General features: G+C 36.7%; 1 protein-coding gene and 1 long non-coding RNA gene across 2 annotated transcripts; both read left to right on the top strand.

The window, feature by feature from the left end:
- Positions 1 to 5,111: 5,111 nt before the first annotated feature.
- LOC122144371 lies at positions 5,112 to 5,837 on the top strand. Its single transcript, XR_006159683.1, has 2 exons — positions 5,112 to 5,188; positions 5,717 to 5,837. It is a non-coding gene; the product is annotated as an uncharacterized LOC122144371 (long non-coding RNA).
- Positions 5,838 to 6,002: 165 nt separating this feature from the next.
- Positions 6,003 to 6,946, top strand: LOC122144373 (cytosolic sulfotransferase 1-like). Its single transcript, XM_042755227.1, has 3 exons — positions 6,003 to 6,101; positions 6,188 to 6,362; positions 6,450 to 6,946. The coding sequence occupies exons 1-3, from the start codon at positions 6,003 to 6,005 to the stop codon at positions 6,560 to 6,562; spliced, it is 387 nt and encodes a 128-aa protein (XP_042611161.1). The 3' UTR covers positions 6,563 to 6,946.
- The last annotated feature ends 12,776 nt before the right edge of the window (positions 6,947 to 19,722 follow it).

Genomic DNA, 19,722 nt, shown 5'->3' with positions numbered 1-19,722 from the left:
TCTCGGGTCAGACCTCGGTTTTCGGATCCAAGTGGAGCCGTTAATACCTCTACTTTAACAGTGTTAAACAGGAAAAATGTGTAATGATAATGCAAAAGTGACAATATAAAACAGTCAATTGATTCAGTTAAAGTCAGTTCATTGTTGATTCAGTGATGTTATCATCCAGCTCAGTTCAGTTCTCTTCCAATAGTGTCTGTGCACTCAAGTCAACAACATTGCCAGAAATTGTGTCCCCAACTAAGAAAGCCAACGGTAACAGTGGCAAGGAACCAAATTTCCACCTGTGACAGAAATTGAGAAAAAACTGTGGGAGAAACCAAGCTGAGACAGGGGACCAGTTCTCCTCTGACCAGATGAAACCAGCATGGTGTGGTTTAAATTCCAGGCTGCAGCGCAAGGCAGATTGAACAGAGGATTTTGTTTGTCTAGTCATGGCCATCTACAAGGGCAAAAAAGTCTTTGCTGGGGACTTTCTCTAGGGCTTGTCTAGTTGAAATGGTCCTCGGTTTGACATTCAGGCCTGTAGTAGTCTCACGTAGCCAGACCTTCAGACTGACGGCTGAAGGTCTGGAATCCATGGCAGCTTTCACTGGCCAAGGCTCACTCATGAGGCTGTTTGACCGACATGTCAAACAACCAATCACAGTTAGTTTCGCTCAGCATCACGTTTCGGGGCTTGGAAATGTGGCCACAATAACAGACCGGTGTGTAAAACTCTCAGACATATTTTAAAGATTCTATGCCGCGAACTTTAAATATTTCACATACTTTTGAAACTTCAGTGTTTAGCTGATCCTGAAAAGCACTCGTCATCACAGTTGTAAACACTAAGGCTTTCTTCTTTCGTGAGTAGGTTTGGCGCCACTGCATCTTTGTTTCCAGGTGGAACGTTAAAGAACCCGACACACACGTCTCCCGAAAATCCTGTAGAATTCAACCAATCCGATGACGACTTTCGACACTCCTGAAGTTGTTTTCACTTTTGTGTCCCATATGCATCAGACATTTAGCCCAACGGTCTGTGGGTGGGACATCTGAGGCTGAGGACTTCTGAAAAATCATTCTGATTCTGATTCTGATTCTGATCTTTTATTTTTTTATTTTTTTTAAATGCTGGTGAGGTAAGGTTTATTTTTTTATTTTTTTTAAATGCTGGTGAGGTAAGGGGGGACTGGACTGGATACGGACTGGATACGGGTGGCTCTGGTGACCTCGTAATAATAATGAAACAGACTAATTTTAGCATAGACACCATTCTTCTTATGATGTAGTTATGGGAAGTTATTTTAATGTTGTGAAAATTATCCTTTGAGAAGATAATTGCATATATCTTAGAAATAATCACACCCATATAAGGATTCAGTTCAAACGCCTCTTCCCATGAAGACTTTGTAGGCGCAGAGAGGGAAAACCCAGAGAGCAGCGAGGACAGTGGCACAGTGCCTTATTTGAAAGTAACGAAATAGGTGAGAATGAAGCAGATTAAATGATGAGGATAATTCAGAAAAAAAAAAAAAAAAAAAAAAAAAAAAAAATTAAAACACATTATAATGAAAAGATCTTTAAAGCATGGATGAGGAGATTGCCCCTCACAATGTAAAGCGCTTTGAGTGCTTAGAAAGCACTATATAAATGTAATGAAGTATTATTATTATTATTATTATTATTATTATTATTATTATTATTAAAAATGATGCCAAAATTGAAAGAATATTTTGAGAGAAGAGCATACTATTGGATTATCTGTGTAATGTGAAGGGGACACTTGGAGAGAAGAGAACGCCATAGCAGGGAGAGATGTTGAAATACAAGACTTACAGTAGCTTTTAGTTACATAATGGTAAAGAGGAGGCCTCCACCCAGAAAACCAATATCTGAATAGTTGCTGCTCAACAATGATACATTAAATTGGGCAAAGAAAGCGTCTGCTAAATGACTAAATGTAAATGTTACTTTACTTATTACTTTCTGGCACAAGTAATTATTTACACTACTAGTTACACTACTTTTTTTCACACCCCTCAGAAGTTGCAAATGTGTATCTTCCAAATAAAATTCTACTTCAGTTGTTACTATCAATATTTTTTCTGCCTCATCATTTTGACCAAAATCCACATTGGATTTTTTTTATTTATTATTTTATTTTATTTTATTTTTATTTTTTATTTTATTTTATTTTTTTTTTTTTGCCCGAAATGTTTGGAAGATTTTCTTTTTTTTCCCCCTCATAAAATTAAAAGAGATTATGAGTAATTTTTTATTTGCACATTTCCTTTTTAAAATAATTTGTCAGTTGTATACAATTATCACAGTCAGATAATTGTATTTACACTGCAATAAATATAGGCCTATATTTTTCCATTAAAAATAGCTAAAGGATGTTCAACTTATCAGAAAAAACTGCATTCGTTTAATTTAATTTTATTTTTTAAATCAATTGAAATATTAATGGGCCAATTATATTCTAAATTATTTTTCTGAGAACTATTTTAAACAGTTTTATGGATATTTTGATATATTTATTTTAAAACATAACAAGGATACCGGATAATTTTTAGCAATAAGAATTTATGTGTATGGCACAAATGGCATTTATAGTCCATATCTCATATTTCATTAATGTCTTGTGGTCTTAAACATGTTGTCACATGGATGGGAATATGCATGGAAATGATATGCAGATGAGGTTATGCATAATAAAACTAGGCGTTGTGAGCTCCACATATTGTGATTTCGGGGAGGAGTCGGGGTACACACAATCTGCACAAACTTTTTAGCATACACAAAATCTAGCTTTTGTGCCTACATACACTTCTAGAATGAAATCTAGGAGAGTTTTATAAATGAGACCCCTGGTCTCTTGCCTATTTCATAATTTCGTTTTGTCTAAAAAAAGAGCAATCTCAGCTTTTTTCTGCATTATCTCATTTAGTTCCATTTTTAAACTATTCAATTTACAGTAAAAATTTAGTTTCAGTTTAAGGGTCTGGATGGCTAATATGTTGATCTTTCAGGATCCTAATCTTTTCATCTAATTTAAATCGTTTTTCTTCCCTCCAGGCGTTTAGATAGCAAGCAGTGCTGGATAAGCCGTCTTCTCAGGAAAGCCTTAAAATGTCACACGTTATTCCAGATGAAGCCTATCGCAACTTGTACAAAGGAGCATAATGTCTTATTTTTTAATAGTGAATGGTTAAAATGCCATTTTGTGGGTTCAGTATAATTTGAAATGGTATAAGAACCACGTCCACTGTGGTAGAAGAACAATATTCCCAGTCGAAGCATCCTCATTTGTCAAGAGTAAACATTATGTGTTATCTTTAAGTCCTTTATGGTTCAGTCACTTTATTATTATTATTATTATTATTATTATTATTATATTATTACTACTGCAGGCTCACTTTTACTTTTCAGGAAGCACCTGTTTTTCATAAAAGTCATTTGTTTCATCTGGGTTCTTAAAGATGATGTTCTCTTTCTTAAACATGGCTTTAAGAAAGCACAGGGTACTGTAGACTTAACCAAATGCTATCCTGATAAAAACTATCAGTATAAACTATTATACCTGATAATAACTATTGATTGGCTAAAAACACATTTCTCTTCTCTTTATTTGACCCTCTAACTCTAGCATTCTCTATTCTAATTCTATTCTTTAAAAAATCTTTTTAGACATGCACTCTATTCATTTACTAACTGCTTGTTTTCTTTTTTTTTTTTAAAAAAAGCTTGCTTTAATCTTTTTCTATTCTATATTTTTATTTATTATATAATAAAAAAAACACAAATAAAAAAACAACCTTGCTATGTTAAGCTGAGACTTGTTATAGCGCTTGTATATCATTGCTCTCTTGTTGATTTTGATTGCTTCCATTGTAATCATTTGTAAGTCACGTTGGATAAAAGTGTCCAAATGACTAAATGTAAATGATACAGAGCTTGTTTCACTGGGTTAAACATGGCAAGTTTTTCCCCAGGGGTAGTGCTCGGATCCGGATAAACCCTCAGCACATTTCGCTTGAACTTCACCTCATGTTGTCTGTCCCATCTCAAGCTATGTCCTCCTTTCAAACAACAATGGGAGAGTTTCCCATTGTTTAGCTAGTTTAGAGATCAGCTGCATCTTGGGAAAGAGTCATCCACATTTTCTTCTTTTTTATCTGAGTTGAAGTGCTTTTCTGTTAGTGTTGTACACAAAGTAGCTTGTTAACTATCCTATATCTAGTTATTTAATTAATTTTTTTTTTTTTTAATTTTATAATTTTTTTTATGTCTTTTTAAAATGAAAGTGGGATTAATTGGGAGACCATCTGTTCTGCTGTGCTGTCCTACATCACCATGCCGGAAAGTTTGAAGGATTTGTGAGACATCAGATAACTTGTAGAGCCTCTTACTCTATTATCAACACAAGAAAACACTGGTTTAAAAAAATTCCATTGTTACAAACAATAACTTAAGATAGGTTTTATGTACCCTTCAAAGACTGCCAAGACTGGTACACATTCTACTTTACAGACTATTTAAATGATAAAAAATGAAAACATAAGGGATCACCCCAATTATTATTATTATTATTTTTTTTTTTAAAAAAAGCTGTGTACAAATTGAAGTCTTTCCTTGTTTAAATGAGCGCTTATATGACACATGATACATTGCAGTAAGTTGTACTGTTTCTTTTAACATATCTTCTGGTGTTCATTCATGTTTATTTTTTGCTGAAGTAAAGTAGAAGTAAAGCAGAAGAGATGATTTGTTCACTTGCCACCCGAACTGAGGAGGCTACAGTGATCTGTCAAGCCACAAAGAGCATCAAAATGACATTTATTGTTCATTTATTGTGACATTAATTAAATATCAATGTTTTGGCAATTGATTTTGGTCCTACAAAACTATTTCAGGCTAAAATTATAAATGGCTTTTTTAATATAAATATCATTACAAATTCTTTAAAATATTTCACCTAATTATCTACTCCTACATTGTTAACGTTGTGCATTGTAAGGCCATAACTGGGTTTTGGAATAGCCACAATGATAGCAATGACACTTCAAATTTAGAACAACATTTTAATTATCAGTTGCAGGCACAGAAATGGCAGATAGTCTGACCCACCACTCCTCGTCTCATCAAAACTCATTTGCCTGTTCAGCTAGTACCCAAGTCCTTCTGGGATCAGAACTCAAGGGTAAAGTACTGGGGATTATTTTGATTGTATGATGTGACTGCTAGATGATATGTAATTCAATCTGCCTGTCTGACTGTATACTAACTTCATAATTTTCTCATTTGTATTTTAAAGGTGAGCTTTTGAAATTGTTTATGTCTGAAGGTTCCTAACAATTTTCTAACTTTATTCTATCACAGTTTTATGTGCAAAGATGACTATAAGTAACTAATTTGTAACTTGATTTCTTTGAAAAGTGTAAATATGTGTAAATAAGTGTAACAAAAGTAAAATAATAATAATAAGTGTAAAAACTCTACCTTAAACACTACCTTTGTAATCGACAAATAGCAGATGGGGGACCAATTTGGGAAACCTCTTTGAAAATAGACATATTTGGAGTTAAGTTTGGTCCTGGTAGTAGAAATTAAACACTGCAGCTTTAATAAAAGTGAAGAACTGTAGTTCTGAAACAAATGTCATAACTCTGATTAAGACAAAGCATGTCTTGTATTATGCCACAATAATATTTTATTTCACTCATTCCAGATTGTGTATGTAGCACGTAATGCGAAAGACAATGCAGTTTCCTACTTTCATTTTGATCGAATGAACATGGTACAGCCTGAACCAGGGGACTGGAACCACTTCTTAGAGAAATTTCTGAAAGGAAAAAGTAAGTTAAACCTTATTGCTCAATCATATATATGTGTGTGTGTGTGTGTGTGTGTGTGTGTGTGTGTGTGTGTACATTTCTAATATACAACCCCTACATTATCAATAAATAACTCTATCATTGGAGGCATTGTTTTAAACTTTAGCAATTTCTCATCAGATGTGTTTTGGTCCTTGGTATGACCATGTCAGTGGATGGTGGGAGAAAAAACAGACATATTCTAACCTACTGTACTTGTTCTATGAGGATTTGGTCGAAGTAAGTTAATTTCATTAATTATCTTATAAAATATAAAATCAATGTTAAATGTGTCTAAAGTGTGTATTCTTCTTTGTCTTTTCCAGGACACTGGACGTGAGGTGGAACGTTTGTGCTCATTCTTGGGTTTGTCCATTTCAATTGAAGAGAGGGAAAAAATAACAAAAGGGGTTCAGTTTGACACCATGAAACAGAACAAGATGATCAACCATGTCACAATCCCTTTCATGGACTTCAAGATCTCTCCCTTCATGCGAAAAGGTTAATAAACCACTGAATTATGTAATTTAGTCCTTCTGAGTTCTGTCCTTCACTTGGATTTAATCTTCTTTTTGTTTGTGTTCCAAGGTAAAGTTGGAGACTGGAAAGGTCACTTCACTGTGGCACAAAATGAACAGTTTGATGAGGTCTACAAACAGAAGATGAAGAATACCACACTCAAGTTTCGCACTGAGATTTAATATTTGAGTTCTAGATCTCTTTGATTGTTAGTGATATTGATTATTAGAAACTTATTGTTAGTGATAATGTGTATAACTTTCAGGACAGAAATACAATGACCTCAGAAGTTTTTTTTTTTTTTTCTTACTCTGCCTCAGTTTTAACCAGTGGCAGACTAAGGGCCAGATTTACTAACAGCTTGCACCAGTGCAAACCGACTTTTGGCATTAAAAAAGATGTGCAGTGAAGAATTAGTGCTGAAAAGACATGGACATGCCTGACCTTATTAAATATGCATTTGTTGGAGTTTCCCTTTCAGGCGCAAAATTTATGGGAGGAGAGTATTAAAATGAATCACGCAACACGATTTACTAATGTTTGCCCTCATCAAATTATTATTTAAAGGAGCCGTATGTAGGATTGTGGCCTAAACTGGTATTGCAATCACTATAAAAATACTGTAGAGCGGTGTATCCCCTCCCCCTACCCCCTGACTCGAGGTTGCCAGATGAGCTGCATCCAATGGCAAGTGACGAACAGACGTACACAGTAAGTTTTTTTTTCTGTTAATTATGTTTATGCTTCATGAGAGATATTTTGATAAGTAATTATGTATTTAAAAAAATTACTAATTGTCATTAGTTAAATATAATCGTAAAGATTTATGCTCGTATGTGACAGTGTAATCGTAAAGATGTATGCTCGTATGTGACCGTATAATCGTAAAGATGTATGCTCGTATGTGACAGTATAAGAATCGTAAAAGATGTATGCTCGTATGTGACAGTATAATCGTAAAGATTTATGCTCGTATGTGACAGTATAATCGTAAAGATGTATGCTCGTATGTGACAGACAGAACGGTAACTGTTAGTCTAGGCTACTGTCTCAATTACGTTTCAAATTGCCATAATGGGCGTGCTAATGTTGTTTTTCCTCAGCGTCTCAGCAAAATGACAGAGAAACGGGCTCCTGTAATGCATTGCTAATGTTAGCATACGTCCATGTGAGCTAACGTTATGTTACGTTTGCACACAAACACATGCATAACTTTGTTCGACTGTCATGAATATATGAAATGTCCATTGACATCAAGTACAAGTTAGCCAAGCATAGATGAATCTTACCTGTCCAGGAGAAAATTAGCAACGTTGGCGTCTGTGTTCAAATTCTTCTCCTTTCCGTTTTCAGCCGTCTCCCATCTTTCAAAAGCATCTCCAATACAAATTCTGGTTTTATTTCGGACTTTGTCACGACGAATTTCTGAATTATAACGAGGTCTTTTTGATTTAGTAACATTAGACATTTTTATCCGACTGGAGTTGGGGTAGGTTACAGCAAAGCTGGCAACACGGATCCCAAAACACTACTGACTTCGTAAATGGTAGATAGGTGGAGGGAGGCGCGTCAGGCCAAAACACAAAATGACAACATCAACATCAGTTGAGGGCTGCAAGTCAACTTTTTAAATGACAATATCCTGGCCGGACTACTGTTGTCAGTGATATAAGTATTTGAAATGAACATGATTTCTTAATGTCTAGTGACACATCATGGCCAATTTATGACAAACTCAAAAAAAACTAAAAAACACACAAACATAAATGCCCCCAAAAAAGCATGTCTTAAATATTTTGCATTTGAAATGGCTGCAATTGTTGTTGTTAGGAGGAGGCATGATGGTGCGTTCAAGTCATGTCGGATACATCGTATTTAGGAGTTAAACGCACATAAAGGCCATCACAAAGTCGTAATTACGAGTGGGAACTCGGAAAATTTCTTTAAGCTCAGAGTTTCCGAGTTGGTGGCATGTCAACGAGAAACATGGCGGAATCGATGAATGCAGCATCTGTTGTTGATGGTAAATTTGTGTTGAAATGTTGTATAAACTTAATAAACTTGCATTGGTTACGTTCTTGTTATGCAGCTAGTTAATGAAATCCGAAAAAAAAAAATCCTATAATTTTTGAACCTATAGGTGAAAAATCATTTGATTTGCCATGTGGCATGTTGCATTTCACAAACTGCTTTTTTTTTAATTTATTACTATAATTCTGTGATTCTGGTCTGACAACACCAGTGACACCAACAAAAAGACTTGAACACACCCGACTTGTCAACTCGTAAGTACGAAAGTCTGAGGAGGACCTGAACGCAGCAAGAGGCGTGGTAGAAGGGGGAGGATTTTTTCAATATTTATTTATTTGGAATGCCAGAAGAACACGTTATCCAAACATATTGTTTGCCAAACCATGTTATTTGTAATTTATTATTTGCAACTATGCTAATTTGCGCTGTGCTTGGTATAATGCGTTGGTCGATATGTAAATGAGATGTTGCGTCTGTGTTCTTTAATTTGCGTATTGCCAGTTAATCACCCTCAGAAATGTCCACGCCCATCTGCGCTGTTTTGGAACTGCGCTCTCATGCTAATTTGCCCTGTTTAGTAAAGCTGGTCCTAAAACAATAATTCAGGCCTGGAATTTGACTCCATCCCAGGCCACTCCACTGCTACCCTCACTGCAAACATAACACCCAACATAGCAGAGAGTCCTTAAAATGGAAAATCTAAATTTCTAATCAAATTTGGCACTAGAAAATTTGGATATTAGTATATTATCCTTAACTCCAAACATGTTTGGATATTAGGATTTTTTCTAGCCAAGAGAGTAATATCCTACTATGGTCTATTTATGTTCTCACCAAACATTCACTAGCTGAGTGTTGGTCTGACAGCTAAGACCTAAGATCCACATATTTTTGATCCAAATTTGTATTGATCATAGTTATTTATAAATATTTCCCTTTCGGGATAAAATTGTATTTATCAACCCTGTTGATAAGACACAAAAGCCTGTTATTTTATTATTATTATTATTATTATTATTATTATTGTATTCACAGAAATATGTTAATCCAAAATCTAGATACCTAGGTTAAAACCAGAACTCTTACATCTGTCACATAAAGGGCAAACTGAAGGTTAAATTCTGTTGAGTTTATGAATATAATGTAACCCAAGTAACACTATAAACTGTATAAGTTTATAAGTAATATTGCATTAATTGAGTAGATATGAATTCTCTTCAATCCCTCTTTCCAAATCTCCTTCGAGATACTGACTCTGATGTCATTTTCTGATGTATTGCTACTTTAAGATATTCTGATAGCCACAGGTGGTTGACTCAAAAGGTTATACATACAATGGTCCTGAGGTAAATCCTGAAAAGAATGTTTTATGTATCAGAAGTATCAGAAAAAAAAAATTGATTGGTAAAGGTGTTTTGCAAGTGGTCAAAAGTGGCAAATTTACCATCTGTATAAATTTTTTTTACTGAGGTCAGCCCTTTGCATCTCCACAGTGAAAATACCTTATCTGACTGGTCAAGCAGAAATGTATGATTGCCACAATTGGCCAGGTTCACTGATGGCCATGCAATATTCTTAGCAGCCCTCATTTGATTTGAAATTCTAATGGAATTGTCTGAGCACAACAAAAATAAATAAATCAATAAATAAATAAATCTTGCACTGGGAATTCCTTAAGGATACAGAATTAGAAAAAAAAGAACAGCTGCAAGGGAGCTATACTGAAAACTAACTAAGCTTCCATGTACAGCCACTGAGGAGACACTCCAGACACAGTATTCTCAAATTGATCTCTGCTCTACCAGAACATCACAGCCCAAAACTGGTAGTGCTAGACCAGTCATCTCCTTAGGCTTCTGTGCATGGACCTTAGAAATTCTATGTGCTCTATATTCCCTAATAAATGGCAAAGTAACAGAATCTAGCTGTTTAAAAAAGAATGAGGCTAATATATTGTCAGGTTCTGAAAAAGAACACTGACTCAACCGATTCAAGACAACAGAAGAACTCTCCACTTTTCAATATATAGTTTTAGCTTCTCAATGGCTTCAGGGAAATTAAGACTGAAAATATGCATCACCTGTGAGGTGGATGGATTCTCTCGGCAAAGGAGAAGTGCTCACTAACACAGATTTAGACAGATTTGTGAACAATATTTGAGAGAAATAGGACTTTTGTGTACATAAAAAAAAAGTCTCTTTGAACTCTTTGAGTTCAGCTCATGAAAAATGGGGGCAAAAACAAAAGTGTTGCGTTTATAATTTTGTTAAGTGTATGTTTTGAATTTTCAGGAATGACTAAACCTTAACACAGTCATTGCCAAAAGTTTTGGCAGTGACATAAATGGTTTTCATTCACATTGTTTCTAGATTATTGTGTAGAGTGATCAGATGCATTTTAAATAATTTAAATAAATAATAATAATTCACCAAAATTACACTGACACAAAATTAAAAAGAAAAAAAAAATCACATTTTTTTTTATCCTGACACAAAATGACCAGATAACATTAATTGACTAATCATATCAGCAGCATATGGGAAAGTGTGAATGAGTACTAGTCAGGTGAAATCACTATCATACTAAATAGATTGTAAGAGCAGACTGATTGCTATAAAAGGAGGAAGAAGCGCTTCCAGTCATTATGTTCTTGTTAGCAATGGCTATGGCATGAATAAAGAATCGTATCAAAACTTCCTGCAAGAGCGACTTCTTCCAACAATCCATGAGCAGTTTGGTGATGATCCGTGCATTTTCCAGAGCATCATGTCACAAAGCAAGAGTGAGAAAGAAGTGACTCGAAGATCATTACATTACACATCCCCGGATCTCAATCCCATAGAGAACCTGTGGACAAGCAGTCTCTATGGGATTGAGTGGACAAGCAGAAGCCCACAAATTGTGATCAACTCCAAGAACTAATAAGGCAAGAATGGATCGCCTTCAGTCATTCAGGCCCAGAAGCTAATATCCAGCATGCCAGAGCGAATTGCAAAGGTTATGAAGAACACTGTGAATATTGACTCATATTTATTTTTTGCCAATGAAAGCCTATGAAATTTATGATATGATTATCATTGTTTTTCAGTATACCACAGAAACATGTGCAAAAATAATCTACAAATACTGAAGCAGCAAACTTTGCAAAACACAAAAAATTAATGTCACTACCAAATCTTTTGACCATGACTGTAGGTAAAAATGAAAAATTCTGTGATTCTGAGCAATAATGAACTAGGAAACAGGACATCCAGTCCTCCACCCAAGGGAATGAATACACTCTTCTCCCAGTTCACAGAATAGCCGGAGAAAGAGCCAAAAACCTCAAGTGATTCCATTAAAGGCAACAAGGCAGAAGGAGGACCACACATCTACAGAAGTATAGTTTTTGTGTATAAAAAACATTCCTGTATGCCCACGATATACCTCTAAAATCAGGATGATTGCAAAAGGGGTCATCAGGGGGATTGCAGATGATAAATGGGGTTCTAAAGCTAAATCAAATAACAATGGGCTTAAACAATAGCCCTTCCGTGTACCATGTTGAAGAGTGAATAAAGCAGACCTATCTTAAAGATTAAGTATTGCAAACTTAGTATAAGAATAAAGTAATTTTATCAGTAGATTGAATTTCACAACAAAGCTAAATCGATTCAACACAGAAAACATGTTCAACCATTTAGTTCATTCAAAGGCCTTTTCGGGATCTAGAGAAAGAACATCTGCTTTTAAACCCCTACTCTATACAAAACATTTAGCAGGTGATGCAGATTTAAAAAAGAAAAAAAATCTCCCAGAATCAAAGCCAGTTTAATCAGAATGATCACTTTTTGATCACAGTTAAGAAGACTTATTACTCTGTTACTATATTGGGCTCTGCTGCATCACTATCTTTCTTCTTCAAAGGACCTACAAAAGCCTCATACTAAGAATCAGGAAATAATCTCTTATCAGTTAATAGATTCACCATTCTGATCAGCAAGGAAGCAATTGAGTTAGCATTAGCTTTATAAATTCTGCACTAAACCCATCAGGGCCTGCGGCTTTTCCATTAGGGAAAGAATTAATTGCCTCTAAAATTTCAGTAAGAGTCATTAAGTTTTGGAAATCTACAACATCAAGAAACTGCCTGCCTGTTACTTTAAACTCAGGACAACTAAAAGAATAGAGATGCTTATAAAATTTAACAAAACTGTTACTAATTTCCTTAGTATGAATTATTAAAGTACTATTCTGAGATTTTATTTGATAAATGTCCCTACTACCCTTACAAAACAAAAAATATATAGGAATTTACTAGAAAATATAATACTAAATATTAAACAGCACATTTCCACATATAGGAAACTAGTGCTTATATTTTTTCAAATACTGCAATATATGCATAGTCCATGTATGGCTATATATTGATACACATAAAAAAAATATAATATGTAATAGCTTTATTGAAACACTCAATTCATCTCTCTTTTATGAGTTAATTCATGGGTTTACATAAAACTGAACACATGTTCACACATTCAGTGTACCCTGGACCTTAGGGAGCGTGTGATGGATCTGGTAGCTGGGTAGAAGCCTAGTTAAGGGTTACGGCAGGAGCTAAGCCATTTAGGGCCTTATAAGTAAGTACTTATAATTTGTAACTGATTAAGGAACTTAATAGGTAGCCAGCGCAGAGAACTGATACATTGGGGGTAATATGATCATATTTTCTGACCTGGTAAGGACTCTAGCTTCTCAATTTTGGACTATCTGTACTGTTTATGAAGAATGCAGGACAAAACCAGCTAGCAGTGCATTACATAGTCCAGTCTGAGGTCAGTTCATGATACTAGCTGTTTTCTGCATCAGAAACAGGTTACATGTTCTAGCTTGCGTGTTCTAAGAGGGACAGAATGCAGTTAATGGTAGACACGGCAATATATGGGGCCGCTGTGGCCTAATATTTAGAGATTTGGCTTGTAACCAGAAGGTCGCAGGTTCAAAAAAAGAGTCTCGGTGCGGCAGGAGTTGTAGGTGGGAGGGAGTGCATGAACAGCGCTCTCTTCCACCCTCAATACCCAGTGCTGAATGCCCTGAGCAATGCACTGAACCCGCCAGTTGCTCCCCGGGTGCTGGATACTGCCCACTGCTCCTGGTGGTGTTTCAGCGGTGTGTGTCCTTCCTCCACTGCTGTGTGTGTGCACTTGGATGGGTTTAAATGAGAGCACCAATTTCGAGTATGGGTTACATACCTGACAAATGTCACGACTTTCACTTTCATGGTTTTCAAAAGACAAGTACTGTCTAATTAACACCCAGATTGTGTGACAGTACAGAATAACAGTACATCCGTCTACTTGCAAATTGTAATCTACGAGAGTTCCCCCTGTGTAATTTTTTTGTCAATAAGTAATATCTCTTTCTTATCTGAAATTTAATAGGAGAAAATTTATTGGTCATCCAATCTTTTCAATTTTTAAACCACTCTGTGAGCTTAGATAGTTGAGAAGTTTCCATTGGGTATCGTTGAGAATATAGAGTTGAGTTATCATCATCATAAACCAGTGGAAACTAAATCCCGTATTTTCTAATGATTATTACCAAGGGGAACATGTTGTATTTGAAAATAGCAGAGGACCTAGGGACAGATCCTTGTGGCACTCCATATTTTATCTGGTGTCAATGAGATGACCTCACCATTTAAATAAACAGAGTGGTAGCGATCAGACAGGTAAGATCTAAACCATCTTAAAGCCTGCACTTGGATACCTGTATAGTTTTGTAATCGATCTATGAGTATGTCGTGATCTATGGTGTACGAACGCAGCACTAAGATCAAGGAAAAACTAGAAATGAGGCTGCCGCCTTGTCTTGAGCAAGATGCAAAAGAAGCAAAAGTGCATTCTGTAATTTTAACAAGTGCAGTTTCTGTGCTATGATGGAGCCTGATGGAACCCGACTGAAATTCATTACTAGAGATTAATTTTTTTTTTGCAAGGAAGCGAGCACAATTGAGCAGACACAACTTTTTCTAAAATTTTAGACATAACTGGAAGATTTGAAATGGGTTCTGTAATTTTCCAGTTCACTACTAGATCTAGTTGTGTTTTTTTGATAAGAGGCTTAATAACCGCCAGCTTGAATGGTGTTTGGGACATAAACCTAAAGAGATAAACGACGCGTTCAATAATTATTGAGAAGCGGTTCATTCAGCTACAGGTAACAAAACTCTTGAAAGTAATTTAGTGGGTACAGGATCATAATAAAAACTGGGTGTGTGGTTTTAGATGCAGTGATAAGTTTATTTAGCTCTCCCTGTCCTATAGTTGTAAAGCACTGCAGTTTATCTTTTGGGTGCGATGGATAAAACTAAAAGTATCAGACGCTGTGAAATCTACATTTGTTATTGTATTCTGATGTATCTATTTTATCAGTGAAAATATTCATAAAGTCATTACTATTTACACTGGGAGGGAATATTTAGATCGTGTGGCGTTTGGATATTTGTTAACTCTAGCCACTGTGCTAAAATCAAAACTTTGGATGGTTTTTGGTTGTTTTCGGAGTTTGTGGCTATGCTCGGCTCTGGCAGTTTTTAGAGCCGGTCTAATAGATGGACATACTGTTTATTCCACGCAAATTCTAAAACTTCCAAGTTAGTGTTTTCCTCCATTTGCGCTCAAGCTACGAGTTTCTTTCTTGGAGAGAGTGGTAATTACTGTTGTACACATGCCACAGTACGTTTTTCTAAAACCGTTTTCAATTTGATCGGGCGAACAGGTATAGGAGAAGATAGTGCCCTGTTGCCAGTCATTTCATCTATGTCATGTTTATTTATGGGTACGACAGAGCAGTTTTGAGATAAATCAGTCAGGTTTTTGCGAATCTGTCTTTGGTGGCTGGAAACAATAGTTTCTGCCCGGACCATATTACTGCGAGCCATATCGTTATTAGCATTCAATACGGCAGAATGCACGATACAAGGAAATGGGTCAGTTGACATCATCACTTGAGGTAAGGTTACAATATCTATATCAAGTAAGATCGATTCCATGTGATATATGTCAATCTAGCGTGTGATTAAAAGATGAGTAGGCCCTGGTGAATTTTGCTTTACTCCAAAACAGTTTCAATAAGGCAGTAAAGCAGCCGTTCCTAATGCATCATTTGTATTATCAACGTAATGTTTAAAATCTCCGAAAGATGTAGCGGCTTTATCAGCTTGGTAACCAACAGGTTTTAGAGGAAATCTCCAATATTCTTTTAGAAATTCTTTATATGGCCTTGCTGGTCTCTACACATTAGCCAGATCAAAAGATACGATCGATTTATTTTGCCTATATGACAGTGTAACATAAAGTCAAAGTATTTCAAATGATTTTAACCTGTACCCTGTTTTCTGGGTACCATTGAGAATACTCAACTATATACAGGTGGCTGGGCATATCATTAGGAATAATCATCAAAAAGTTGATTTATTTCACTAATTCCATTCAGAACTTTTTTAACTTGTACATTATATTCATTCGATTCCACACAGACTGCTATATTTCAAAATGGTTTATTTCTTTTAATTTTGACTATTATAACTGAAAAACTAAGGAAAATTCCAATTCAGTATCTCAGAAAAATTAGGAATATAAACTGAAGAACCAATACCAAAGAAAGGATTTTTTGAAATCTTGGGCCAACTAAAAAGTACAAAAATGAAAAGTATGAGCATTGTATCAGCACTCAATACGTTAGTTGGGCTCATTTTGCCGTGAATTATTGCAGCAATGCGGCGCGTGGCATGGAGTACAATCAGTTCTGTGGCAGCTGCTCAGGGTGTTTATGAGAGCCCAGGTTGCTCTGATAGTGGCCTTCATCTCTTCCTGCATTCTTGGGTCGGGCCATTTTATCTTCCTCTTCCTCTTATCCCCATAGAATTTTCTTATGGGGTTAGGTCAGATGAGTTTTGCTGGCCAATTAAGAACAGGGATACCATGGTCCTTAAACCAGGTACTGGTAGCTTTGGCACTGTGTGCAGGTGCCAAGTGACCTGTTGGGAAAATGAAAATCTGCATCTCCATAAAGTTGGTCAGCAGCAGGAAGCATGAAGGTGCTCTAAAACTTCCTGGTATACGGCTGCGTCGACCTTGGACCTCAGAAAACACAGTGGACCAACACCAGCAGATGACATGGCACAGCAAACCATCACACTGCTGTGGAAACTTTAGCACTGGAACCTCAAGCAAAACATGGATTGTGTGCCTCTCCTCTCTTCTCTTCCTCCAGACTCTAGGACCCTGATATGGCAACTTTACCTTTTTATCAGAGAAAATAACTTTGGAACCACTCAAGCAGCAGTCCGTTTCCTTTTTTGAAGCAAGACGCTTCAGGACTCTGTTCGGTTGTTCAAGAACAAGTGCTTGACACAAGGAATGCGACAGCTGAAACCAATGTCTTGCATACGTCTGTGTGTAGTTGGTTCTTGAAGCACTGGACTCCAGCTGCAGTCCACCTCTTGTGAATCTCCCCCCACATTTTTGAATGGGTTTGTGTCACAAATCCTCTTCAGGGTGCGGTTTATCCCTATTGCTTGTACACTTTTTTCTTACCACATCTTTTCCTTCCCTTCGCCTCTCTATTAATGTGCTTGGACACAGAGCTTCTGTGAACAGCCAGCCTCTTTTTGCAATGAACTGTTGTGTCTTGCCCTCCTTGTGCAAGGTTTCAATGGTGCGTCTTTTGGACAACTGTCAAGTCAGCCAGTTTCCCCCATGACTGTGTAGCCTACGCAGAACTAGACTGAGAGGGGCCCATTTAAGGCTTTGCAGGGTTTTAAGTTAATTAGTGATTAGAGTGTTGGCAGCACCAGGGGTCTTCAATAGGAACCTTTTCACAACTTCTAATTTTCTGATGATACTGATTTTGTGATGTTCTCTTAGTTGTCAGTTTATAAAACATCAAAATTAAAAGAAATAAACCATTGAATATTCAGTCTCTGTGTAGAATGAAGAATTTATAATATACACGTTTTTCTTTTTTGAATGGAATTATGACATAAATCAACGGTTTTGAGGAATTTCTAATTATAATGACCAGGCCACCTGTACTGTTTTCAAACACCTCCCACACGACCAGTCTGACAGGGCTCAATGCTTTATAACAGTTAGTTTGGTGGAGTAATCTCCATTAGAGTGGTAACCATAGTAATTTGGTTTTAGCTCAGGTTTCAGGTCAAGCAGCAGTAACATTCAAAAACTTATTTTCTGTGGATCATCTCCTTTACACTAACTGTATGTGGGTGTGAGTGGATTTAATTGTTTTTATGAGCCCAACTTTAGAAATTGTGTTTTTGTTCATTTATTTTACACGTTTTTCTGGTTTAATCACGGTAAGATTTTTTCTAGATCCTACATTAACATTTATATTTTTGACCTCAATATTCAGGGAAACAGACAACAGTCCTTAAATATGCTTGGACACTCCCAATACTTCTAACCTATAAGCGGGTAGAAACAAGCGCCATTTATTGCAGTCATTTGGAGGAATAGAATTGGTTTACTAGGTACATGGAGTGTAGAGTCCTGGGAGGGTGTTCGAGAGGCGTTCCGCTCCAACTCTGCTGGAGTGCAGCCCATCCGGCGCTTGAAAAAGCCTAGGTACTCTCCCCGAAAAGCTTCCAATTAAATTAACAAAGAGCATTTTCTGTGCTTGTACAAGGACAGAAAGACATATGGGCCGATTGTGTAATGGGTTGCACCGGGCCTGTGCATGAGAAAAACACTGTTTAGTAAGCGCACTGCATACCTTACCCTGGGACTTTTTACCGCGTCCGCCAGGGGAGGTTTCCAGCATGGCTCTCCGCCTCATCAGCGGGCTTGTCTCTGCTCCAGGACCTGAATCTGCCACCAAATTCAGCTCGCATCGTGTCGTCACCTCCACTCAAAGCTAGACATACATCCGCCATTAAAGCCAGTAACCGTGAGTAAACGCAATGGTAATGTGTGTGAATACGATATCGCCAATGCAGAGTCCGGTTGTTAGAGCCGAAAACCACTCTGGCGATGCTAATGGGCTATGAGCTACTAGTGGACTCGAGAAATCAAAATTAAAAATAAGTGATAAACAAGGCGCTTCTGATTGTTTTTGTTTGTAGAATCCGATAGAGGCATATATTCACACATATAGAAGAAACGAAAATTATGGTGTATAAAATAGATTTTAATAATAAAAAATCGACGTATTTAAAAGTAATAACATGAGTGGAGCCTCAAACTATTCCAGGATGAAGTTTGCCGATCCTGACTCCGCAATCTCCTCCTTAGGACGTTGCCCTTTAGAAGAGAAGTGCATCTTTAAAGATTATGATTATACTGAAAGAGTGTTTTTTGTTTCTTTTTCTTTTTTTTCTTTTTTTTTTTTTTGTTTTTTCTTTTTTTTTTTTTTCGTTAAGTAGTAGAAAATTTAAAGGAGTCAATCTTATGAGATTTCAATTTCCTTTCTCTTTGGAGGGTTACGAGCGCTGCTTGTTAGACCCGTGTGATTGACGTCATCTAGTCACGCCTCAACGGGACCTCTCTACACGCGCTGTTTGCTCTCAGTGCGACAACACTTTTATTTACTCACCTGCACGGACACCCATCCCACTTCACTCCTCCTCATTCCTGTGCTAATCTAGCACTTAATCCTTAAGCGGCTCACACAGCTCCCAACCCGGGTCACTTTTCGACGGAAACATAACGCTCACGTCTCTCCATCTGACCTATCCTCTTTGGTTGCATCCTCACATTCTATCACTCTCGCATTTTCAGCTCTGGGACACGAACAGTGCTACGGACCACTTTTATGTTCCCCTCTGATCTCCTGGCTTGAACAACTGTCAGGGACGCTTACGATCCATGCCGATCACAAACACCCAGACTGAAGAACAGCTTTTATCTTCAAGCCACCAGAATGCTTAACCAACCAGCTATCCTTCATCTAAAACCCGAAGAACACCTTCTATCTTCAAGCTCATCAGACTTGCTTAACAACCATCTCTCCTGCATCTAAAACCAGAAAGACATGCTGATATTAATTCTTACTTTTATTGTACTTGCACTGCCACTTTTGTTGTAATATTCCCCCTTATGTAGCTCTGTGACACCAAACCTACACTGACCAATTTTGGATTTTGACATTGCTAATACTCCGGAAATCCAAAATCGGCATGTGTGGCTACTCTTAACTTTATTGCATCTGGCCCTGCCACTCTTTACATTTTCTTTTATGTCAGCTCTGCGAAACTCCTAGCAATGACATTTTAAGAACACCTGCTATACCCCAATAATCTTATATTAGT

Source organism: Cyprinus carpio, unplaced genomic scaffold (assembly GCF_018340385.1).
Source record: "Cyprinus carpio isolate SPL01 unplaced genomic scaffold, ASM1834038v1 S000006655, whole genome shotgun sequence".
Lineage (NCBI taxonomy): Eukaryota > Metazoa > Chordata > Actinopteri > Cypriniformes > Cyprinidae > Cyprinus > Cyprinus carpio.
The sequence above is the reverse complement of the archived record's forward strand: the minus strand, read 5'-3'. Positions and strand labels throughout refer to the sequence as shown.